Genomic DNA, 26,210 nt, shown 5'->3' with positions numbered 1-26,210 from the left:
AACAACAAAAAACTCCCGCATTTACTACTCTATTTCTCCTAACGTCCAGTACATGCCTTGCTCTTTAGGATTTTCCCGCGCTCTTTACGTCTAAATGCAACAGGAAGGGGAAAGCAAGCAGTACGAAGACACCGCCGTGGTTTTTGTAGTTTTCTTTCTGGAGAAATCCGGGTAAGTAGGACCGTATGGGACTATATCTCCCAGAGGGTAGCGCGTAAATTGACATACTTTTACGTCACACAAGCAGCTTGTTAGGTTTGCGGACGAGAGGTGGTTGTTGGCGCAGACGGTAATATGGCGGCGGCTGTATTGCAGCAGTTGTTCGATCGTAGTGAATTTGCTAAGCTCCCCAAAATTACCGTGGCCAAACTCGAGAAGCTGATCGCCGATAAAGATGCGGATATAACTAATCTGAAAGCCAAATATGAGCGTTTCAAAATTGACAGCGGTAAGTATACTGAGTGGAAACTTCTGTTTGGCAAAGCGCTAGAAAGAGATAGGCCTTACCGCTACATCATGTTACCTGGAGATAGCCGGAACTGCAGATGCTGGAGAATCTGAGATCACAAGGTGTAGAGCTGGATAAACACAGCAGGTCAAGCAGCATCAGAGGAGCAGGGAGGCTGACTGAGAAATTTCTGAAGAAGGGTCTAGGCCCGAAATGTCAGCCTCCCTGCTCCTCTGATGCTGCTTGGTCTGCTGTGTTCATCCAGCTCTACACCTTGTTATATCACGTTATGTGGTGTATGCTTGTTTCGTTTGGCCAACGCTGAAACTTCCGTAAAAAAGTGGAAGAACTGCGGATGCTCTAAATCGGGAACAAAAACATAATTTGCTGGAAAAGCTCAGCAGGTCTGGCGACATCTTCGAGGAAAACATCAAAGTTAACGTTTCTAGTCTGGTGACCCTTCATCAGAACTGATGGTATCTGGGAAAGGGTCGGTTTATGTGCAGAAAATAGGGAGGGGGATGGGGTAGGGAGTAAATGAGAGGGTAGTGCCTAAAGAGAGAGAAAAGCAGTTGGATAGACAAAGGAGGTGTTAATGATCTGGCTAGGAGGGCAGGTAGTTGTTAATGGAGACTGTTAGTGACTAACAATAGGTAGTGTGTATTACAGGCTATGTGATATCAAGGCCTGGTGTGTGGAGTTGGGGGCTAAAACATGGGAGAGTTAGGCCCTAGCTCTATTGAAGTCAAAATAGAGTCTGGAGGGCTGCGGAGTCCCCAAGTAGAAAATGTGGTGTTACGCTTCCCGCTTGTGTTGAGCTTCACTGGAAGACTGCAGCAGGCCAGAGACACAGTCGTTGGCCTGGGGACAGGGTGGTGTGGTAAAGTGGCAGGCAACAAATAGCTCAAGGTCCATTTTGCAAGCAGAACATGGGAAGCAGTCACCCTACCTACAATTTGTTTCTCCACTGTGGAGGAAACCACATGTGAGCTGTGAATGTAATAGACTAGATTCTGGGAAGTACATGTGAAAGTCTTGCTTCACCTGAAAGTTATGTTTGGGTCCTTGGATACTGGGGAGGTAACAGGTAAATAGGCAGGTGTTGAACTTTCACCTATTGCAGGGGAAGTTGCATGGGGCTGTGGCAGGAGGAAAGAAGTGTTCCGGGTGAAGGAAGAGTGGACTAGCATGTCGCAGATGGAAAAGCCCCTTCGAAAGCCAGACAAGGGGACCAAGTGGAATATATCTGGAGGTGGATGCTGGTGGGCTGGTGTGTAAGGACAAGGGGAACCCTATCGCTGTTGTGGGAGGGAAGAGAAGGGGTGAGGATTGAAGTGTGGGAGTTGGGTTGGAGCCAATTGAGAGGCCTGTCAACAGTGGTGCTGGGGAATCGTGGCTTGATGAAGAAGGTGAACATTTCAAAGGTTCCCTTGTCAAAGTTTGCCTTATCTGAACATATACGATGGAGACTGAGAGAATGCGATGGAGTCTTTACAGGAAGCAGGGTGCAAGGAGGGAAAGTCCAGGTAGCAGTGGAAGCCATGGGTTTATAGTGGATATTAGTGACCAGTCTACCCCCAGAAATGGAAACAGATGTCGGGGAAGGGAAGAGTCAGAGATAGACCAAGTGAAAGTGAGGGCAGGGTGGAAACTGGAAACGAAATCGATGATCTTTTTCAATTCCTGATGAGAGAGGAAAACAGTACCGATGATACATCAGTTATATTAGAGAAAGAGTTGTGGATGCGGGTCGGAATAGGACTAGAACAAGGGATGTTCCGCTTGCCTCATGAAGAGACAGGCATAACTAGGGCCCATGGCCACCCCCTGACCTGAAGAAAGTGAGAGCGGTTGAAAGGGAAGTTGTTGAGGCTGAGGATTAACTCGGCCAAGGGGAGGAAGGTGGTGTTGGGTGGGGACAGTTCAGGTCTCTGCTCCAGCAAGAAGAGTTGCATGTCCATGGTAAAGAGGACGTGGCTGGAACCTGCAAACTGCAAGTTTTGAAACTGATTTAAAGCATCAAAGGAACTTCTGTATCTTTTAAGGTGCCAGTTTTATATGAATCATATTATTTAATTTAAAAAAAACTCCAGATGCTGGAAGACCTGAGCAGGTCCCAGCAGCATTGGTGGAGAGAAATCAGAGTTAATGTGGAGTGACCCTTCCCCAGAACTGTTAACTCTGATTTCTCTTCACAGATACTGCTAGACCTGCTAAGTTTTCCAGGCAATCAGATTTGACCTATCATTTCTACCAAGAATGGCTCCACTTGTCTGTGAAATGTTGCCTTGTTATAGGTGATCTTCATTAGGTCCCTCATCCAAATTTTCTTTTACTTTTTTACAGATCTTTCAACGATGATGTTCCATGCAATCTCTCATAACTTAACTTGCCCCACTCCTTTTTCTAAAAAATAACTTCTTAAATTACCTTGTCTCATTTTGTATTATTCCTACAATCACATTCAGCAATGGCACTCTTGAGTACTCCCTGTAAACTCTTTTATGTCATTGTCTCTTTTTATCTTTGTCATGGGTTATTAAAAGTATGGCAACTACACAATGGTTTTGGATACCCTCTAAAACTATAAAAGAGACCATTATTGCCTCAATTAAGTGAATTGAGAAGGGGTCAGTTGTTTCTACTGTGCCAGTCGAATGTGGACTGATGTAGAAAGAGTACATGAAAGAGCTCGTCTTTTGTATTTTGATGTGGAGGCTGTGAAATACTTATGGGGTGAATTTCAACTGTGCCAGTCGAATGTGGACTGATGTAGAAAGAGTACATGAAAGAGCTCGTCTTTTGTATTTTGATGTGGAGGCTGTGAAATACTTATGGGGTGAATTTCAAAGTTTGCTTGAGTGTGTAAAACTGAATGTGTTTGGTCAAATGTTTTTGCACTTCCTGAGCCTGTAAAACATAAAAAGGATCTTGATTCAGAAGTTGAGTATGAGATGTTTGTCTGGCTTCTGATGTTGACGTTAACTCACAGAATTTGATTTTGAGTGTGATGAAGTGATAGTCAAACAGCATGGAAGCTGACCATGTTCTCAAACTAAATTAGTCCCAGCTGCTTGAGTTTGACCCATTTCTCTCCAAACCTTTGCTATTTGTATTATCCGAATGTCATTTAAACATTGCAACATCCTCTGTCAGTTTGTTCCACATATTAACTACTCTGCAAAAAAAAAGTTGCCCCTCGTGTCCTTTTTAAAATCTTTTCTCCTGTCCCCCTAAAAATATGCCCCCTAGTTTTCAATTACCCTAAGCTAGGGAAAATACCTTTGCTATTCACCTTATCTTTGCGACTCATGATTTTATAAAAACTCTAAAAGGTCACCCCTTAACCTCCTATGTTGCTGTGTTGAATGAAATTTAATGGACTGAGTAGTTCAGTTGGCCAATGTGTGTGCGTAGAAAAAGCTACAAGTACCATTTCAAAGAATCTTTTTCCAATTTAGTGAGAATCAGGCATTGTAATTTGTAGCTTCCTTAATTCATTCCACACAGTTTCGAAGCATTAATGATGTTTTACTGGATGGAGTTTGTCAATGGGCTTGTTAAGTTGGAATGGGTGTATGTATCTATTTCATGATCAGATGAAATCATGTATTAAGCAGATGAAGAATTGTTTCCTCTTGTTATACTAGAGAATACAAACACCTCTTGAGTAGAAAGCTGGGCTCGTTTAAACTGGTTGGTCACGGTATAGGTGTTGTGTTTATTAAGAGTACTTTTGAGTTGTTGCCATTTTAAACCGTGCAATATGACATTTCTGTCCTCATGCAAAATTTTGATCTGATTCAGTTTTGCATTTATTTTAATTTAATGAGACTGTGAAAAGTACTAAGCTCACCTGAGTCAGATGCATACAGATTCAACCACTCGGGATGTGACCACATAATTAACACTGCCACATCACAACAAGTGAGTGAGGTAGTGCAACTTTGTTATGATCAAATCATTTTTAATCCATTTAAAAGTAAATTATTTCCCTGCGCAAGTGATCATAGCATGAATCCAACCTCTCATTTTTTGTTTTGAACAATGAGAAGTACTATCTGGCTAGTGTCAATTCCTGGACGTGCACCACCAAAATTGGACCATGTTCAAGTGTTCAATGGAAAACGTAGACAAGTATGCCACCACCATCATGGACTTCATTTGCAGCACGTGGAGGACTGTGTACCAGAGATGCCAATCTGAGCGTTCCCCAACCGTAACCTTGGATGAACCAGGAAACTCACTCCCTACTGAAGACCAGATGGGCAGCTTTTTAAGTTGGGTGATCTGGACCAATGTCTGGATTTTCTGTATGACCTCCGCAAAACCATCGGGCAAGCCAAGAGGCAGTACCAGATCAAGTTAGAGGCCCAGACCTAACGAACAGACTCAGCCATCGATGGCCGAAATGACATTACGGGATGCAAAATGCAACAGAGTAAGTTAGTGGACAAAGACACATCCCTCCCTGATGCGCTCAATGCTTTTTATGCTCAGTTTGAGCAGAATACCACCAGTGTGGCACTGTCTGCCCCAACAGCCTTGGATGCACCTGTTCCCTCGGCCACTGCTTCAGAAATCAGATCAGTCTTCCTAGGAGTTAACCAAGGAAAGCGACAGGCTGGACAGTGTCCCTGGCCGAACACTCAGATCCTGTGCGGACTAACAGACAGAGGTATTCACCGACCTCTTCAACCTCTCCCTCCTTCAAGCTGAAGTCCCTACCTACTTCAAGAAGACCACCATCATCCCTGTACTCAAGAAAACACATGCAGTGTGCCTTAATGACGACTGCTCAATAGCTTCAACTTCAATAATCATGAAGTATTTCGAGAGGTTGATTATGGCCCACATCAGCTCCAGTCTCCCAATCTAGCTCGATCCCCTACAGTTTGCCTACTGACATAACATTACGGGGTGGCACGGTGGCTCAGTGGTTAGCACTGTTGCCTCACAACGCCAAGGAACCAGGTTCAGTTCCACCATCGGGCAGCTGTGTCTGTGTGGAGTTTGCACTGTGTGTGTGCGTGGCTTTCTTCGGGTGCTCCAGTTTCCTCCCACAGTCCAAAAATGTGCAGACAAGGTGGATTTAAAAATTGCCCATAGTGTTGAGGGATGTTTAGATTAGGTGGGTTATTGGGGGATGGGTCTGGATGGGATGCTGTCAGGTTTGGTATAGACTTGTTGGGCTGAAAGGCATGTTTCCACACTGTAGGGATTCTATGAAAATAACAGGATCCACAGACAATGCTATAATCACCAGCCCTGCACTTATCCCGGAAACATCTGGACAAAGATGTGTGCATCAGACTCTTGCTGATTGACTACAGCTCCAACTTCAACACCATAATCTGAAGGGGATAAATCTGAAAACTGCATGACCTTGATCTTGGCTCTGCCCTCTGCAACATAATGCTGAGCTTTCTGATTCATCAGCTGTAATCGTTAACTGCACCACCTCCACAATAAATCTGAACACTGGAGGAAACCTGTCCCCAAAAAAGTGTCCTCAGCCCTCTACTTTACCCCTGTACATTTGCAACTTGTTGCCAAATTTTGAACAAATGCCATTGACAAGTTTACTAACGACGCCGGTGTAGTGGGATGGATTTCTAACAATGACAAGTCAAGATGCAGAAGGGAAATAGAGAGCTCGGTGATGTGGTGCAGTGAAAACAGCCTGTCTGTCAACATCGGCAAAACTGAAGAACTGATCATTGACTGCAGAAAGAAAGGAGGAGATCATTGCCCGTATCTACGTAATAGAATGGAGGTTGAGATTATGAAGAGCGTTGAGTTTTTTTCGGAATGATGATAATCAGCAACCTTACCTGGACTCCCACGTAAATGTGGCAGTCAAGAAAACACAACAATGCCCCTTCCTCAGGCAGATCAGGAAACTTGGCATGTCCAGAACATCCCTCACCAACTTGTACCGATGTACCTGGACGGCACTCATTCAGTGGTGCAGACTGGCAACTGCTGTACCTAGGCCTGTTTCAAAAACAACAAGGTTGTGTGCACAGCTCGGAGCATCACGGAAGCCAACCTGCTATCCATGGACTCTACTTGCGTGGCTCGGCTGCCATGGGAGAGCAGCCACCATTATCCGAGACCCATCTCACCCTGGTGATGATCTGCTACAACCTCTTCTGTCAGGCAGAAGATACAAAAGCATAAATGCATACTCTCACAAGCAGGGTCAGGAACAGCTTCTTTCTGGCCATTATCAGATTGTTGAATGGACTTTAGCCCAAATAGTGTAATCTGAACGCCTCCACGTCTTTTTGATCTGTATATCCTTTGCTTGTTGTGATCTACTTGAACTGCTTGTGAACAAAGCTTTTCACTATTTCAGTGCATGTGTCAATAAATCCATCAATCAGATGTTCGGTGTAAGTTTTTTAATGATGGCCTGCTTTTTATAACTATTATGACTTTTGTAATTGTTTTAAATAATTGATTGCTTATGTAACATTTCATAGTGTCCTGAGGACACTTAAAAATAAGTGTTGCTAAGTTTGAAATCCCCAGTGACTCGGTGTGGATATATGCGTGGATCCACACGCCTGCTACCTTTTACTCTTTGAATTATTGGTTGTCAAATACTTCAGTCAAAATGGAGATCTGCTATGCTGCTGTGCAATGAATATGTCAGAATAATCATTGTTTCTGAATGAATGCAGAATATATGCAGTCACATATATGACTTATGATTTTGAGAATTTAAGTTCAGGTGTTGTACACTCCTCTCTGGTTCATGTCCATCTTAGGCAAAGATGTCTGTACCCAAACAGGCCTATGTGATTCTGGTGCCATACTAATGTTGTTGAGTGTTAATAGCCCTTTTGTGTGATCTGGGTGGTTCTGATATTATCAAACCGACTGTCAACCGTTCAGGAAGCCCTCTACCATTTCCAGTAATTTGAAAATAACTACTAGCTTTCCCGGTGATACCCACGTTCTGGAAATTAACTTGCAACGTGGAAGTAATGGCTGCTATTGGATTCTACTTAGTTTGCACAACCTTATCATGCTTGCTATTCCACTTGAATTTCCATTCACTTAATTAAGGTGATTTTTAATAGATCCTTTTCATTATTCCCAGCTTGGAACTTGGATTTGTTTGATTACATTTTGGGAAGTGATTTTGTCATGTTTAATTGCTTGGATTTGTTTAGAAACTTGTTGTTTTTTCTTGCCTAGAATTTGGTACTTAAGTGGTGTTGTGCACTGGAAAAATGCAGCATTTATTGCATTTCACCAAATTGCTCATACCAGCTAGTCATCTAATATATCATCACTGTCATCTAATATATAATCAGTGACTGTGGGCTGTGACAGTTGCAAAGAATACAAATTACTTTTGTCTAATATTTCAGAGCAACAGTATTTTGAAGTGGAAAAACGACTAACCCAGGGGCAAGAGAAGTTAGTATCTGAGATGCAAGAATGTCAAAGGCTGCGTGAGGAACTTTCTGCACTTAGTAAGTATGAAGATCTGTATTAAATTTGAAAAATGACCACTTTGTTTCTAAATTATTTCAGGGAAGTTTGTGACAGTAGGTATGGTAGAGGCTAGTTTTAAAAGAAAAAGCTTTCAGAAAAGCAAAGTATTAATTGTATTTGCTTCATTAATATTTAAAAGTTGCTGAAGATGGTTATTCAGTTATTTCTGGACTGCTTGATATTTGCAATTTTGTTTTTTTTGTAGATGAGCAATTGAAGGTAATTAAGTCACAAAATGAGGAACTAGGATCGGCTAAAGAAAAACTAATCAGTGTGGAGGTATGTGATGTGTATGCACAATCTGTCCTCTTACCAAATTTGCCTGTTTGACTTTTATATTTGTGATTTATAATTCAGCAAGCACAGATGGCCTGATTAGTTCAGAATAATTTCTTGAGTGGCAATGAATGTGGAATTTTCTGCGTGTGTTTCAAAAGACCAATTTAATTCCTTCATTACCACTCGTTTTAGTGCTAGTAAAATTCTAAGTGGGCTTGACAAATTTAACTGCAATTAACTTCTTTTTAAACAGACCCATTGTATAATAGAAAACAATGGGGATTTATGAATTATACACCTTCTATTGTGCTTAACTCTCTCAAGTTTGCTGTTGAGCTTGGAATTATGCATTTTTAAAAAAAAAATCACTTGTTGGAGTTAGATAAAAGAAGTGTTTCTGGTAATCTTGGACTTGGACTTGTACTTTTCCAGACTTCGAACATCATGTTCAGAAAGAAAAGTCACTGGAATGGTAATCCAGAAATACTTAGTATAAAATCTACACCTGTTCCACATCAATGGGTCTCAATTTGAATGGAAGATATTGTGGGCAGTAGTGTTAATCTCGAGTTCAACAGCTCTAGTTCTGATGAAATCTACTCCCAGTGGCTTCAATTTTCTAGACTGAGAAACCATGTTCTACCATTTAGTCACTGCCTTGAATTGAAAATATATATGAAGAACAAAGGGCTTGTGCTTTAGAAATGACTTGCATGTATGTTCAATTATTACTGAATACAATGGAGATAGACTATAGAAGAGCCATTTGGTCTGTCATGTCACTGTATACAGTAACTCATCTGGTCCCACTTGCTTTAGTTTTCCTGGTAGTTCTACACGCTTGTTTTCTCTTCAGATAATTAATCACTTGCTTTTGGAAGCCATGAAGAAGTTTGGCTCCACACTGTAAGACAGGGCACTTCCACTATATGCTGTGCAAGAAAATGGCTTGAGATGTAGTTTGCCTAAGAAATATTCTAGGCAACAGGATGAAATGTTACTGGATGTAAGGTTAGATGACATTTTGGAAATTAACACCAACAAATCAGCCATTATCTTGTTGAATGATGGAACGGGCTGAAGAGTCCAATAGCCTGCTTGTGCTTTTAACTAGTAATTCTGGGATGGGAATTGTCAAGAAATGTGCAGAAATGATAGAAATATTACTGGCTACTTGAGCAAAAAGATCAATACAGTACACGAAACATCATTGGAAACAATTCCTGCTTCTCTTGTATGATGAAATGCCTGTGAGGAAGGAGGAATGGTGTTCCAAGGAGAAATGGGAGATCCATCGATGACCAACCTCACCTATGTCAACTAATTCCCCTACTCAGTTTAGACTCTATACGGGGCCAGTGGCATTGTCTCATCTGTCAAAGCTACATAATTGAAGTGCATAGTTAAAAGATAGAGATCTAATGTTAGATGGTAAATGGGGAATGTGCCCCAAAATTACCCCAAGGGGTGTTACAAGTGTCATCAAGACAAAGATCATCAGCCTGCTGAAAAGGTGTACGTTGGCTATCGTCAGTAGAGTTAAATGCTGAAAGAAAGCATGTTTTGTCCTGAACACCTTTGATTGACACCTTGCTGGTTTTATGAGGTTCTAGTTTGCAGTTAAACAGGAGTAAGTGTAAAGTAAAACCAAGAACATGATTTCTTTAGCTGAGATATGTTTGGGAACTCAGGCTCATGCTTTGCGCATCCTGTACTAGCTGTGAAATCCTACGTCCTCGTGGCAGTTGAATGGACACTTGTGCAAGGGATGCGCCTGCCTGGAGCAATTCCAAGCATATGTTTTAGACATTGAGTGGCAGGGTTGGGCACTATGGTCCATTAACAAGGCTGACAAGTTCACGGATAGCACTTCAGAGGACACTGTCACACCTGCAACTTGCGTGAGTGCAGGCAGAGATGGAAAGGCTGACTGCAAGAGAGAAGAGGAGGACTGGGTACTGAGGAAAACTATTTAGGCCAGTCAATCTAACCTGTGTTTGGGAAACTTCTAATAATTCTGAGGGACAGAATATATCTGCAGTTGAAGTTATGTAGATTAATCAAGGATTTGTTAAAGCTAGGATGTGTTTGATAAATTTGAGACATTTTGAGAAAGTAACTCCATGTTGATGAGGGTAGAGCATTTGATTTGGTTTACACGGAATTTAGCAAGGCTTTTGATCGGGTTCCTCAAAGTAGATTGCCCCAGAAAGGAAGAGAATATGGCATCAAATTAACACAATGGCATTGTTGATCCAAATTGGATTGGAAGCAGAAAGTAATGACAAAGGGTTGTTTGAGATTGGAAGCCTGTTTCCAGTGCGGATTGAAGCTGGATGAACACAGCAGGCCAAGCAGCGGCAGAGGAGCAGGAAAGCTTGACGTTTTGGCTCAAGACCCTTCTCAAGAGACAGGCTGTTTTCACTGTACAACGTCACCATTTTCTGAAGAAGGGTCTCGACCTGAAACATCAAGCTTTCCTGCTCCTCTGATGCTGCTTGGCCTGCTGTGTTCATCCAGCTTCACACCGTGTTGTCTCAGATTCTCTAGCATTGGCCGTTCCTGCTATCTCTAGTGCAGATAGTTTGTGTTTATGGTGCTGTTAATGATTAGTTGTAAATGTAGAGGGGTATAATCAAGCAGCTTCTGTACGATATGAAAATTGGTAAGGTGGTAAATGACCAACGGGAGACAAAGCAGGTGAACATCTATTGGAACTGCTTGGAAAAGTATGAAGAAAGTAAAAAGAAAGCAGAACTCCAGAGGGGTTATTAAAGTCTCCAGAACACACAATAGGATAGAGTGTTTGAAAAGGGTTAGGAATCAAACTTTGCCATCCCTTTTTCCAGTGTGCTTAATGAGAAGAGGGACGGTAAACACAGGACTAAGTGTGTATCTGAAAGCACACAGTACACTAAATAAGGTTAAACAAGCTTGAGGTACAGATTGAAACTGGCAGCTATGATTGTGGGTGTCACAGAAACATGGTTGCAAGGAAATCGGGACTGGGAGCAAAATATCCAAGGATGTGCATCCTATTAGAAAGAAAAGCAAGTGGGTAGAGGTGTTGGAGTTGGTTAATTAGTAAGAAACGAAATTAAGTCAATAGCCAGACTATACCTGTGAGTACAGTTGAGGAAAGGTAAAAAACCATTATGGGAGTTGACTACAGTCCTCCAAACAGTGGTCAGGATACGGGGCAAAGGATCGACCAGAAGATAGAAAAGATGTTTAAGAAATGCAAAGTTAGTGATCATGGGGAATTTCGGTCTGCAGGTGGACTGGGAAAATCAGGGTGAGAGTGGATTGCAAGAAAAGGAGTTTGTGGAATGTCTGAGATCGTGTTTTGGAGCAGCTTGTGATGGAGTCCACGAGGGAACTGTTTTTAGTTTACCCTTACTCCCATTTAACTACAAACTGAAGCTAACATGAAAATTGTTTTCAAACAACTGGACCCCCATAACTCTATCAAGGTATTATTTAGAGATGTTAAGGGCCATTGTATGATGCTCTAGAGATGCTAACGAGGAAACTTACAAAGATTCTACTGGAACTGTTGTGTGTGAGGGGTTGGAAGAGGTTCTGATTCTGATGTGTAGGATGATTTGCATGGGTAGGAAAGCACTTTTTGTATTAGTAAAGGGGGACCACTAGTCCTGGGGCATATACTTAAGGTAAGAAGGAGAGCACAGAGAGAATTGATGACCAATGTTTTTGTTCAGAAAATGGTGGGATTTTGGAATTTCCTCTGTGAATGTGTGGGTCGAGTCAGAACTCTCGAGCATTTAAGTAATATTTTTGTTTTCACTTGCATAATGAGGCTAGCGTAGTGTGATCTTTTATAGAGACATGATGGACTGAATGGCCAGCTTCTGTGCTGTAAGTGTTTGTGTATTTTATGGGACACTGGCAACAATAATGTTCAGATGTCCATCAGTTGTACTGAAGGGACGTGTTCTTTCTGAACTGCTGCAGGATACATAAGAGGTTGCACGAGATTCAAATTCAGTGAGGGATACGCAATAAATATAAGTAGCCCAGTGCAAGAATTGAATGAGGAAGCACCTTGGGAAAGAAATCAATGTTTGAAAGAATCAAGGTCTGCAAAGATATGAAAAATTGAAATGCAAGGACATCCATGTATCGTCTGTAGTAAAACTGCGGGGTGGGGTGGGGAGATGCTTCCAGACATAAATGGATTGCTGGGACGTGACCACCAAATTTCAGTAAATGATAATACTTTATATTCATGTTTTTATTTTCTTTTCATGGGATGTTGCTACTTCCTACTACTTTAAGAAGGTGACCTACCTTCTTAAACTTCTGCAGCCCAATTTGATACGGATGAGTCTGCACTGTTAATAGGGAGTACCAGGATTTTGATCTAATCCAACGGAGGAGCTGGGTTTTGGTTCAAAATCAGAATGTGGTTTGGAGGGGAGCTTGCGGATGGTGTTTGTAAATGTTTGCTGCCCTTGTTCTGTAGTATTGAAGTTGCAGGGTTATGCTGTTGGATTTTGGGAAGTTAGTACAGTGTGTTTTGCAAAAGGGGTACATATTGGATTTGTGGTGGAGGGACAGCAAATGTAAGCAGATGGTAGGTTTTTCTTCCTGGATGGTGTTGGATCCTTGACTGTTGGATCTGTGGTCACTTGGACCAGTGTGGAGAGTATTCTATCACGCTCCTGCCTTGTGCATTGTAGCTGGTGGACATGCTTGAGTCAAGAAGTTGACTTAATCACCATAGAATTCCCAGCCTCTGACCTCCTCCTGTGGCCACAGTATTCATACATTTGATCCATTGCAATTTTCGGTCAATGGTAACCCCCAGGAGGTCAGATTTGGAAAAGCTAATCAGAAAATGGAAACTTAACTTGATGTTATTAAAATTGTAAAACAGAACCAACTTTCTCGCACAAAGGATGAGTTGGATAACGAAAAACGAGAACTAGTGAGAACACTTGAGCGTCGGTCACAGGAAGTGGAACACTTGAATGGTATGTATTAATAAGTTGACTTGAAGTTTGTTTCACCTTTTTGACAGATTTGCTAACATGTTAGGAAAGATCTATTGAGCCTTTAATGCACATGTAATTTCAAATGTTGGTGATCGAATGCCAACATTTTAAAAAAATCATTAAAGTATTTTCCCAAAAACTGTTTAGTTTAGCACTGTTAGTTAATTCAAGCTTGAATCTAAAGAAGTGGATCAGGTGTAAATGTTCTTGACTACCTATACCTTCTCTTGTTTCCTATATATTGACTGGGGGAAAAATTCCAGTGTGTTGTCATTCCACTTGAAATGAAGAAACATATGACTTGGTCGGAGATTATGCATGCTCTTGCAAAATGCTCTGGGGAGTGGGTGGAGAAATCTTTTGACCTGTAGATTTAAATATTTCTCTTTGCAGAGGATTTGAAATGTCTAAATGATAAACTTGTAGAAGCAAATTCAGCAAAGATAGATCTTCAGTTAAAACTTGATGAACTTCAGGTATCGGAAGTCTCTATTAAGGTGAGTGCCTGTGTAGAATTGCTTAATCCGTCAGTCACGATAGGTTGAAATGTTGATTCTGTCTTCAAATTAAATTCTTGAAATTCAGTGGTGCATGGATTTTTAGAAATGGCTTAAAATAGAAAATCAGACTTTATTTTCATTGTCTTGCTTGTCTTTGTCACTGTATTCTAGCAAAACCTGGATCAAGTCAGATTTGCATTCCAGGATGGGCTGACTGTGTGGAACATTAGCAGTTTACAAATCCATGAAAGCAAATTTCCTTCAGCAAATTCTTGATTGAGTGCAGGAATCGTATAAATTACTTGATGCGGTGAGGGACTAGGGGAATCTTTGGCTGAATGTTGTGTGAATTACAGAAGCAGAGTACCTGAAGTACTACAAAAGGAGCTTATGTAATTTGTCATTGCCATATTTCAGTTTCTCTAATCTCTATCCATTAGTTTTCATCCAAATATTAGCTGCAGCAATAGTGGATATGTTGGTTCTGATTATTCAAAATTCCTTCAATTGTTGAGCCATCACAGTTAATCAGAAGTTTTGCAACTATAACATTGGTCTTCAAGAAAGGAAGGAGAGGGAAAATATGGAAGCCTTCCATCCATCATCAAGGAAACAAAATGAGATCTTGAAGCAAGTTTCAGCAATGTACTTAATTGTAGTATGATCAGGTAGTTTTGCAAAAACAAAAGTAGTGACTGACAAATTAGTTTTGAGGTAGATGAAGAATACACATTGATTTCAGAACAGGTGTCGAAAAAACTGCCATACTCAAAGTTGATACGCCAGATTAGGAGTAATCATAATGAGCAAGAATAGAGCATTAGTCCGGAAAAAAAGAATTGCATGTTCAAAGTTTGGGGGCTGTGGATTGTGGGTTGGTACAAAAAAATTAATTTTCAGGCCTCAACTCATCGTGAAGATGGAGATTAGTGTATCTAAATTTGCACATGATGCTTTGTTAAATGAGAGTATAAGCCTGCAAGAAGGCACAGGCTTCAGAGATGTGACCAGGTTAAGTTAATTAGAAACAAGATGACAAGTGTAGATAACAAAGTGTGTAGCTGGATGAATACAGCAGGCCAAGCAGCATCTCAGGAGCACAAAAGTTGACGTTTCGGGCCTCGACCCAGTGTAGTATGATGTGAGGAAGTGAGATGATTCACTTCAATTATGTGAATAGAAAAGTGACAAATTTCTTTGACGCTTCTAAAGATTTCCAGTGTTCTTCAGAAATATTTTGAGTACTCCTACAAGCATGTAGGCATAAAATAGAATTGGGATTTGGATTACAATTAGGTAGGCAAATGACATTTTGGCCTTTGCAAAGAAATTGAATCGCAAGGGTGGGTGGTTGTCGATAAGAAGCAAGTCATGCTGTAATTATGCAAAGTTTGGTCTCCATATTTAAGGAAGGAAGGATGCCTGCCTTGTTAGTGCAGTGAAGGTCTCCTGGATTACTTCCTGGTTTGGGTGAGTTGTCTTAGCATAACCTGAGTTCAATTGTCTCAATTTTAAAAGTGCTTTCATTGATGAAAATAACTAACATACTAGCTTGATAAGGCAGACAGAGCGGAAACAGCCTGCTAGCTATGTAATCTAGAACTATTCTTGGGATAAGGAACTGATCATTAACATTTCAGAGCTAATTGAGAGGATTATGGATGCTCAGTGGGTTGTCTGCATTTCTGATTGAGTTTTTCCGTCTGTCAGACGGAGGAGTAGGGGTGCATGTGAGGTAGTGGGGCTGGTGGGTAACAAGCTGAAGCACATTATCAGATACTATTGCGTGTTGAATGGCTCAGGTCCTGATCCTCTTAAGGTCAAAATAGCATAGCCTAAATTTTTGGTTAGAGTGAGGAATATGCAGATTGTGGTTGACGTCCATGACAGTTAGGTGGATTACTATGATCAGGGCTGGTTTTGGTATCCGGGATAAATAAGAATTAACAATGCTGCAGGCTGTCTGTCTGTCTGATATTTTTCTGGCAAGCAAAAGTAGGTATTCTTTGTAGCTGAGCTGTCAATCTTTCAGCATCTTCTGAAGCAACATTGACCTCCTTGTTCTGAAAATTTTTTATAAAGCTGTTGGGGCATGTTATGACACAACGTAAGACCAGATGAGACTTGAATCTGAATCTTCTGCCTCAAGGAAGAATCATTGATACTGCATCACAAGAGTCTGGCGACTTTCCTTGTTCTGTCCATCTCTGAAGGTGGGGCAGTGTGGAAATAAATATTCAGAAGGTTGTTAAGAAGTGGAAATAGAGTTGTATTCAGTTATCCCAGTGAGTGCTGCATTGTATTGCAGATTTGAAACAGATTCTAGAATTGTCAGTAAATTGGAACTAAAATAGATGTGATCATGGGAACTGCAGATGCTGGAAAATCCAAGATAATAAAATGAGAGGCTGGATGAACACAGCAGGCCCAGCAGCATCTCAGGAGCACAAAAGCTGACATTTCGGGCCTAGACCCTTCATCAGAGAGGGAGATGGGGTGAGGGTTCTGGAATAAATAGGGAGAGAGGGGGAGGCGGACCAAAGATGGAGAGAAAAGAAGATAGGTGGAGAGGAGAGTATAGGTAGGGAGGTAGGGAGGGGATAGGTCAGTCCAGGGAAGACGGACAGGTCAAGGAGGTGGGATGAGGTTAGTAGGTAGGAGATGGAGGTGCGGCTTGGGGTGGGAGGAAGGGATGGGTGAGAGGAAGAACAGGTTAGGGAAGCAGAGACAGGCTGGGCTGGTTTTGGGATGCAGTGGGTGGAGGGGAAGAGCTGGGCTGGTTGTGTGGTGCAGTGGTGGGAGGGGACGAACTGGGTTGGTTTTGGGATGCGGTGGGGGCAGGAGAGATTTTGAAGCTGGTGAAGTCCACATTGATACCATTGGGCTGCAGTGTTCCCAAGCGGAATATGAATTGCTGTTCCTGCAACCTTCGGGTGGCATCATTGTGGCACTGCAGGAGGCCCATGATGGACATGTCATCTAAAGAATGGGAGGGGGAGTGGAAATGGTTTGCGACTGGGAGGTGCAGTTGTTTATTGCGAACCGAGCGGAGGTGTTCTGCAAAGCGGTCCCCAAGCCTCCACACTTCCCTCCAACCCCACCACACCCGGCACCTTCCCCTGCAACCGCAGGAAATGCTACACTTGCTCCCACACCTCTTCCCTCACCCCTATCCCAGGCCCCAAGATGACTTTCCATATTAAGCAGAGGTTCACCTGCACATCTGCCAATGTGGTATACTGCATCCACTGTACCCGGTGTGGCTGCCTCTACATTGGGGAAACCAAGTGGAGGCCTGGGGACCGTTTTGCAGAACACCTCTGCTCGGTTCGCAGTAAACAACTGCACCTCCCAGTCGCAAACCATTTCCACTCCCCCTCCCATTCTTTAGATGACATGCCCATCATGGGCCTCCTGCAGTGCCACAGTGATGCCACCCGAAGGTTGCAGGAACAGCAACTCATGTTCCGCTTGGGAACCCTGCAGCCCAATGATATCAATGTGGACTTCACCAGCTTCAAAATCTCCCCTTCCCCCACCGCATCCCAAAACCAACCCAGTTCGTCCCCCCCCCACCCCCCCACTGCACCACACAACCAGCCCAGCTCTACCCCTCCACCCACTGCATCCCAAAACCAGTCCAACCTGTCTCTCCCTCCCTAACCTGTTCTTCCTCTCACCCATCCCTTCCTCCCACCCCAAGCCGCACCTCCATTTCCTACCTACTAACCTCATCCCACCTCCTTGACCTGTCCGTCTTCCCTGGACTGACCTATCCCCTCCCTACCTCCCCACCTATACTCTCCTCTCCACCTATCTTCTTTTCTCTCCATCTTCGGTCCGCCTCCCCCTCTCTCCCTATTTATTCCAGAACCCTCACCCCATCTCCCTCTCTGATGAAGGATCTCGGCCCGAAATGTCAGCTTTTGTGCTCCTGAGATGCTGCTGGGCCTGCTGTGTTCATCCAGCCTCACATTTTATTATCTTGGAACTAAAATAGTGCATTCTTTGATAGTTTCAGGCTTCATGTTTTGATGGTATTTCAGCTATTAGGAAACATTTGAGCTGATCATGGAAAACAATTGTACACGTGAAATCGTCAAGCTGGTTGTTTGGCTGAAAGTAGGTCAAATATTTTGTGACTCACTAATACATAATAAACACTCATATCTTGGAACAAATCCAAGATTGTGCAAGCTATCTAATTTAGTACAAAATGTTAGGTTTTGTCTGAAGTACATCTGTACTTGTATGTCCAGTTGGGCTTGATGTACAAACATTCTTTTATGTCCAGGATACCATATTTAGTTGTTTGCACTCAGTCACATAATCCAAAATATTGAAGCATTGTAGCATTTAAAGGCACATGTAGCTTGACATTGGTTGAGAATTGAATGTAGGTGGGAATCTGGATTTGACACAACAGTTGAATCAATCATGAATTTTATTGAATGGTCGAGCCGGCTTGACAGCCAGATGGCCGTGCCTGCTCTGAATTTGTTTTTTAATGTTATTGTTTTATCAGAAAATTTGCCATCTCTATGCACGTCAGCAATCATATGGCAATGTATTTCTAACAGCTACTCCAAATAATAATAATAGCTGTTTGATGTGGGAACTGGCTGATCCCTTTGTGAACGGCAGCGACCACATCTGCAGCAAGTGTTGGTTGCTGGAAGAACTCCGGATCAGAGTAAATTATCTCGAATCTGAGCTTTAAACTCTGTGGCGCATCCGGGACGGGGAGAGTTACCTGAACACTTTGTTTCAGCAGGCAGTGATACCCGGTAGATTAAATAACTCAAATTCAAAAAGTGTTCAAGGACAAGGTGGAGCGAGTTTTGAGATTTGTAGCTCAGGTTGAGGTTCTGGATGTGAGTTTGCTCGCTGAGCTGGAAGGTTAGTTTTCAGACGTTTCGTCACCATTCTAGGTAACATCATCAGTAAGCCTCCGATGAAGCGCTGGTGTTATGTCCCGCTTTCTATTTATCTGTTTAGGTTTCCTTGGGTTGGTGATGACATTTCCTGCGTTGGTGATGTCATTTCCTGTTCCTTTTCTCAGGGCCTGGTAGATTGATTTGGAGCCAATGTGTTTGTTGATGGAGTTCCGGTTGGAATGCCATGCTTCTAGGAATTCTCGTGCGTGTCTCTGTTTGGCTTGTCCTAGGATGGATGTGTTATCCCAATCAAAGTGGTGTCCTTCCTCATCTGTATGTAAGGATACGAGTGACAGTGGGCCATGTTGTTTTGTGGCTAGTTGATGTTCATGTGTCCTGGTGGCTAGCTTTCTGCCGGTTTGTCCAATGTATTGTTTGTCACAGTTCTTCCAAGGTATTTTGTAGATGACGTTAGTTTTGCTAAACGCACAGCCTTAGAACTAGAGGGGGTAAATTTAAAACTGAAATGAGACGACATTTCTTCAGCCAGAGAGTGGTGGGCTTGTGGAATTCATTGCCACGGAGTGCATTGGAGGCCGGGACTTTGGATGCCTTCCAGGCAGAGATCAACAAATGCTTGATCTCAGAAGGAATCAAGGGCCACGGGGAGAGTGCAGGGAAGTGGAGTTGAAATGCCCATCAGCCACGATTTAAATGGTAGAGTGGACTTGATGAGCCGATTGGCCTTGCTTCCACTCCTATGTCTTAGTTTTATAACTGCTTATAAGACCATATGGTTTCCTTGCAGTATCGTGAAAAACGCCTTGAACAGGAAAAGGAGTTATTGATGAACCAGAATAGTTGGTTGAATGCAGAATTAAAAACCAAGACTGATGAACTGCTTGAGCTTCGTCGTGAAAAGAGCAATGAAATTCTTGAACTCAGATGCACTCTAGAGAACAAAAAAGATGAGGTAAAGTATATCTTGGGTTTTGCATAATTTATTCATAATGTCTTGTTTGCGAGGGACGTCCTAAAGCATGCTTTTGAAAATAGATGGACTGTAATCTATACCAAATGGGGACACCATGGATACATCAAGATTCCATAAATTGGCCATTCCAGTTTTCTGTGTTGATGGGGGATTAATGTTTGTTGACAAAAGTGTTGTCTCCGTTCTCTCTGATAAATGCCATGGAATCTTGTGTGCCGAAGAATTGGCTGAAGAGTTCTCAGTTTAAAACATTTTAAGAAATAACTCTTGACCAAGTACATGCTCTAGATTGTACTTAATTTAGGATGAGTCTTGATCCCATCTGACTTAAGGCAAACATAGCAACTACATTTTTGTATTTATTTAGAGCAATACTTGACGCTGGGGCAGGACTTACTTTCAAATCCAGAGCTTAATTCCTCTTCTGAGTGTTGATTCTAATTGCCTTTTGCAGATGTGCAATATGGAAGAGCAGATCCAGACTTTGAAAGTGGCTAAGGAAAATTTTGAGAAGCAGATTGAAGAATTAATGAGTAAATTGAAAGAGGTTAGTTTATTCTCCGTTCTACAATAAGGTCTCGTATTTCAAAACTGGCGATGTTGCTCAAGTTTATTAGCTAGTTTCTGTTATTGATCATCTTGTTCAATCCAAAAAAATTTCAAGAATTGAAGTTATAGCTGTGTAATACATCAGGTTTCTTGGGCAGGCTCGTCTGCCGACTTATGTAAAATTTTAGTTTTCGTGTTTTAAGCACGAAGCATTTTAGACAATCCACGACAGTAGTTGTGGAACTTGATAGTAACAAAGATCAAATTAAACTTATGGAGCATAAATGAAATTTGAATTGCCTTGTAATTGGTCTGTGATGGCATTTGTAAAGCTTAATGAGCATTGAAGATTTAATTTAAACTTTATTGTAAGATGTGCATTTATTATTAGACATTGAGTTTGAGAATGATTTTACATTTACACGGCTACAAGACCCATTTTGAGCTATAAACGCATTTCCACAAGTGGGACAGATTTCAAAATATGAAGACCAGTGCAAAAAACACATTAAATAAGAAACAAGTGGGCTTAAGCCTATCCGTGTTGGTAAGTCAGTTTTTGACAGTGACTGACCACAGACTTATTGTTCTATTTTGCTGATTTGAAGTTTTTCTGTCTTCTTCATTTATTATTTTCTTTCCCTTCCCTAATTCAACTCCTACCCTACTTCGTGTAGAGTGAGTACCACGCATACACTCAGTTTTAATGGCTCAAATGTATCCACTACCCTCTCAGTGGTCAAAGGCACCCTGAATTATTCTTATTTCCTTCATGATGGGCAGTTCACGGTCACTCTTGAATTGCCTAGGTTGTCTATGGTTGCTGTTAAATTCTTTAATGGTCATCTTCGTACTATCATTCTTTTAACGTGCCAATCATTTGACCGTCCCTTTTATAACAGCTTGTCTCTCTAAGTTGGCTGTTGTCACCTTAATTAATTAACAATCTAATGTACAACTTAAGAATCTGCAAAGAAGATGTCATCTCAGAGTTATTGCGTCATCCCACAAGATGCATTGACATATTCTTCAAAACCTAAGAACATCCTTAATTACAAAAGCCAAGTTTGCCTTGTCAATAACGATCAATGCCTAAAACAAATTTTAAGCTCAAAATGACCGTATCAGCCAATGCGTCTTGTTATCTGGTATACTTTGTTACCTCTAAAGATAGCTGTCTTTTCATACTCAAAGACAACTAATTTGACCTCCTAAGCATTATTGCATGTATTAGTCCAAGTTTACATTTAGCTTCAGCCATAACAGCTGCAAAATCCGCAGCCAAAATTTTACTCTTAACCTTGGCCATGTGGATTTTTTTTCCTCTATAAAGAAACTGTTTAACAACTAACTTCAATTAAGCAACACTTGCTTAATTAGGAGAGGCAGTGGCCTACTGGTATTATTGCTGTACTGTTAATCCAGACACCCAGGTAATGTTCTGGGGTCCAGAGCTTAAATCCCAAACGTTGCAGATAGTGGAATTTGAATTCAATTTTTTTTAAAAATCTGGAATTAAGAGTCTAATGATGACCATGAAACTGTTAGCAAATCTCCAGGAAAAACCCCACCTGTTTCGCTGATATCCTTCAGGGAAGGAAACTGCCATCAGAACCTGGTCTGTTCTACATGTGACTGCAGGCCCACAGCAATGTGATTGACTTTTAAACTGCAATCTGGGTAATTAATGATGGCCCAGCAACGATGCCATCATGCTGTGAATGAATAAGAAGAAAAAACACATTTCCACACGCAAGACCACACCAGCCTCCTTGATTGGCATTACATCCACTCTCTACACCACCGAAGCCTATTAGCAGCAGTGTGTACTCTACAAGATGCACTGCAGAAATTCACCAAAGATCCTCAGACAGCACCTTCCAAACCCACAACCACTTGCATCTCGAAGGACATTGGCAGCAGATATATGGAACATCACCACTTTAAAGTTCCCTCCAAGCCACCCATTCATCCTGAGTTGGAAATATATTACCTTTCCTTCATTGTCTTTGGGTCAATACCCTGGAATTCCCTCCCCTAATGGCATTGTGGTCAACCCACAGCAAGAGGACTGCAGCGGTTCCAGAAGGCAGCTCACCATCACTTTTTCTAGGGCATTCAGGAATGGGCAACAAATGCCGGCCAGCCAATGATGCCCACATCCCAGAAAGGAAGAAGTAGTAACAATTCAATCAGACAAAAACGATTGATTATTGAAAATAAATGAACCCTGCAGTAGAATTCTTCAGTTCATTTTTGAAATGGTCATTTTGTACGTATTTATTCCAAAAAACTTGTCTGCTTTCTTTTCCTAGTCTAAGGAGCAGTCGGCAACCATGGAGGAGAGGTTTCGAAATGAACTGAACGCTCATGTGAAGTTGTCAAACTTGTATAAGGTAAACTTTCTGTTTGTGTACAGCTGATGATGCATTTTTAATGTCAACTTTTGAATGCTTTGGAAGCTAATATAGTTAAAATAACTGCATTGTACAACTCTGATTTACACAGACTAACATAAAATAGCATTTGGAGATGATTCATAGGGAGGATTTTAAACTGGAAAGATGAGTTCACTAAAGATAATAAAATGCGAGGCTGGATGAACACAGCAGGCCAAGCAGCATCTCAGGAGCACAAAAGCTGACGTTTCAGGCCTAGACCCTTCATCAGAGAGGGTCTGATGAAGGGTCTAGGCCTGAAACGTCAGCTTTTGTGCTCCTGAGATGCTACTTGGCCTGCTGTGTTCATCCAGCCTCACATTTTATTATCTTGGAATTCTGCAGTTCCCATTATCTCTGAGTTCACTAAAGGATTATTTGATGGTTGACTATTTCTTTCTGTGGCAATATCAAATACTATTAAAATGTTAATAGGAATCAGCCTGTCACATCTTTTCACAAATATTTAATTTTATCTGTCACCATTTTTGCCTCTTTTGGATAGCAAGTGAGGGCTCGGTCAAATTTTTCACTAAATTATATTGACATTTATGCTGAATTAGAAAACTTCAAATTAAAACCAACTTGTGCATCCCAGTGCTTTTCCAGTTCCCGTTTATCAAATTTTTTGCCTTTGACTACAATTGACCATATTTAAGTATCTACGTTGGATACATTCCATTCAACCGCAATATTAGTCAACACATTAGTATATGGGCAGTATCATTACATTATAATTTCAACATGGCAGAAAGTTGAAATTTGCTATGAAAGTGTGCCTTGCTTTGTCTATTAATGCAGTACAAAGTCGTGCCTTTGATTTGGTCTCGGCTACTGCCTGTGGCAATCGTTATTGTGCAAGTGTTCATTTGGCTTTGTGTTGACAGTGAATTGTGCATAATGTGCTAATTTGATTTAGTTCAAGCAAGTCTGTCCCTGCTTTGCATTAATGTAACACTTCTCATGACTATAAGACCTGTGTTTTACCAACACTATTAAACAGAGTTTTAGGGAGTTCAATAATTAAACTTGGTACATCAAGCGGTAATTTTCTTTGAAAAGCAAGATGATCAATCTGCAAGACTTTAACTGGGCAACCTGTGGAAGAATGCGGAATCACAAACAGTAATTTATCAGTTGGAATTGTGCATGTCCAACTGACCAACGATATTTTTAGTTTCATTGGAGTCGAGGCCCTGTTTGGTTTTTCTTTGGCATAAGTTTTGATGTGCATAGTTGTGGCCAGTGAGTTGCTTAGTGAAGTCACTGAATAGTGATGTAACTATTGCATACTAGTTTTTAACTGAGTTTTTTAAAGATTATCTTGTACACTCCGCGCCATAAGATGTAGGAACAGCAGCAAGCCATCCAGCCTTTTGAGTTTGCACCACCATTCCCTGAGTTCATGGCTACTAAGGTAGTATGCTGAAAATCAAGTCCTCCTATTGCGAGCCATTACAGAAGTTAAACTTTAAGCATTGTCTATTGAATAAACTTGGGCTAACAGTAAATATGGTCTATATTTCTGGACTTAAGAAGTGGGCCTTAGAATTAGGCTACCTGTGGTTAGAATCTGTGAACTGCCAACATAACTCCTAGTTAAAACTCTAATCCCCTTTTAAATGCACTTACGTGCCCCACACCCGCAAGCCCACTTCATGCGCATAGGTAAAACATTACGATAAGTGGAGAGGCAATTGAGTGACCCCAGCGAACAATGTTTACTGGGATAATCCATGTTGGTGAGTTTTTCTGATCGGCATTCTCTTATCCAGGTTCTTTTCACTTGTACAGACAATTGGATAAGTTAATTACTGGTAAACTTCAGCTTACAGCAACTGGCAAGGGAAGATAAACTGACTTTATTCAGACTTTAGGTATTTTACTGGAAAGAAAAAAATGCTGCATCTGCCCTTGTGCCACCTAAATGCTTGTTTCACTAACGTGAGCGCCGACAAGCTGTTCAGCTATCCAGGAGTATCACCTGAGTTGTATGGCTGATGAGCACCTGTATTCACAACTCCGCAAACCAACCAATAACCTGTTGTTGACTGCAAATTAGTTACACACACTTCCTGATGCTGGCCTGTCTATGTGCTTTCCCCCCTCTACTTGAGCACAACAGCAATGTAATCAAAACTTGCAGCGACAGCCAGTAACCTTTGCTCTCCTAAAACAAAACGCAGTAAGTCCTTGCATAGTAAGAAAAAAACAGAGCTTCGGATGCCGAAAACAGAAATTGCTGAAAAAAATTGGCAGATCTGACACTGTCTGTGGAGAGAAAGCAGAGTTAACATTTTCGGGTCCAGTGACCCTTTCTTCTATACATAGCTGTCTGCCGTACCCCTACTACTTCATTTTCACAACAGAAGTCATGTTTTGCCCATTACTGGACATGATGCATTTACCAAATAGAACTGTTGAAAAAGGAAAATAGTAGTGCATGTATTATTAACAATGCTCATGATTAAAGTTGATCATTTTTTTCCCCTACCAATCTTAAGCGATTCATTGATCTTATTGTCTCTTAGGAAAGACTGAGTATCTGTGTGTAAATGCTGAAATACATAAAATGTATCTAATATATGAATACAATCTCTTTGGTGAATTGCAGGGTTCTGCAGAAGATGCTGAAGTGAAGGCAACTGAACTGACCAGAGCAGTTGAAGAACTTCATAGTCTACTGAAACAAGCAAATGAAGGTTAAACTGCTACATAAAGCAATCATTTTTCTTGTTGTAAATTAGGTATAAAACTAAATATATTTTGGAATTATTTGTTTCAGCTCATAAAATAACTGAAGATCGACTGGTTGAGCTCGATGCCTCCAAGACCAGCGTGGTTGCTGAGCTGAATGAAAAGATCAACAAACTTGAAAAAGAATTGGAAAATGCTAATCATCTCTTGTCAGCTACGAAACGTAAAGGTGCAGATATTTAGTTTGATTCTGAATGATCCATAACAACATGTTCTGTTTGCTGTATTATCTAACTGCTTGTAATTTCCACTATAGGAGCAGCCACCCTTTCAGAAGAGGAACTGGCAGCTATGTCACCCACTGCAGCAGCTGTTGCTAAGATCGTAAAGCCGGGAATGAAACTTACAGAGGTATGATGCTAGTGTCAGTCAAATCATGTTTGTTACAAAGCATTAAATAACTGCAGACATGTGTTTTTCTTAAGGTCTATTTGAAGGTCCTCTTTCATTGTTGCAAAGCCAGGCAATTTGTGCTTGCGATCAAAACTGAAGCCGAATAAGCACACTTATGATCATATCTTTTACACTAACTTTTCTTTTACTCCTGCATAGTTATACAATGGATATGTAGAAGCCCAAGACCAATTGCTACTGGCAAAACAGGAAAACAAGAGAGTGAACAAATATTTGGCTGAAATTGTGAAAGAAGTGGAGATGAAGGCTCCACTTTTGAAGCGTCAGCGGGAAGAATATGAGCGGGTGCAGAAGGCTGTAGCACATCTCTCGGCTAAACTAGAAGATGCCATGAAGGTAATTTCAATTTTAAGTTGAGATCAGCTTTCTTTTGATTTCATTTCTTTTTAGGGCTGGGACCTGCAACCAAGTCTCAGACTAACCT

General features: G+C 41.4%; 1 protein-coding gene across 3 annotated transcripts in view; it reads left to right on the top strand.

Annotated features, from left to right (window-relative positions):
• The first annotated feature begins 251 nt into the window (after positions 1-251).
• Positions 252-26,210, top strand: part of tprb (translocated promoter region b, nuclear basket protein) — a 137,720-nt gene continuing 111,761 nt past the window's right edge. For all 3 annotated transcript variants that reach the window (XM_048538935.2, XM_048538934.2, XM_048538933.2), the window contains exons 1-12: positions 252-448; positions 7,834-7,938; positions 8,166-8,239; positions 13,140-13,236; positions 13,651-13,754; positions 19,443-19,607; positions 20,083-20,175; positions 22,493-22,573; positions 25,230-25,317; positions 25,401-25,541; positions 25,629-25,723; positions 25,925-26,122. In XM_048538935.2, coding sequence (XP_048394892.2) covers positions 295-448; positions 7,834-7,938; positions 8,166-8,239; positions 13,140-13,236; positions 13,651-13,754; positions 19,443-19,607; positions 20,083-20,175; positions 22,493-22,573; positions 25,230-25,317; positions 25,401-25,541; positions 25,629-25,723; positions 25,925-26,122 — 1,395 coding nt within the window. In that variant the 5' untranslated portion in view covers positions 252-294. The remainder of the gene's footprint in view (positions 449-7,833; positions 7,939-8,165; positions 8,240-13,139; positions 13,237-13,650; positions 13,755-19,442; positions 19,608-20,082; positions 20,176-22,492; positions 22,574-25,229; positions 25,318-25,400; positions 25,542-25,628; positions 25,724-25,924; positions 26,123-26,210) is intronic.

This window comes from Stegostoma tigrinum, chromosome 8 (assembly GCF_030684315.1).
Source record: "Stegostoma tigrinum isolate sSteTig4 chromosome 8, sSteTig4.hap1, whole genome shotgun sequence".
Classification (NCBI taxonomy): Eukaryota; Metazoa; Chordata; class Chondrichthyes; order Orectolobiformes; family Stegostomatidae; genus Stegostoma; species Stegostoma tigrinum.
The sequence above is the reverse complement of the archived record's forward strand: the minus strand, read 5'-3'. Positions and strand labels throughout refer to the sequence as shown.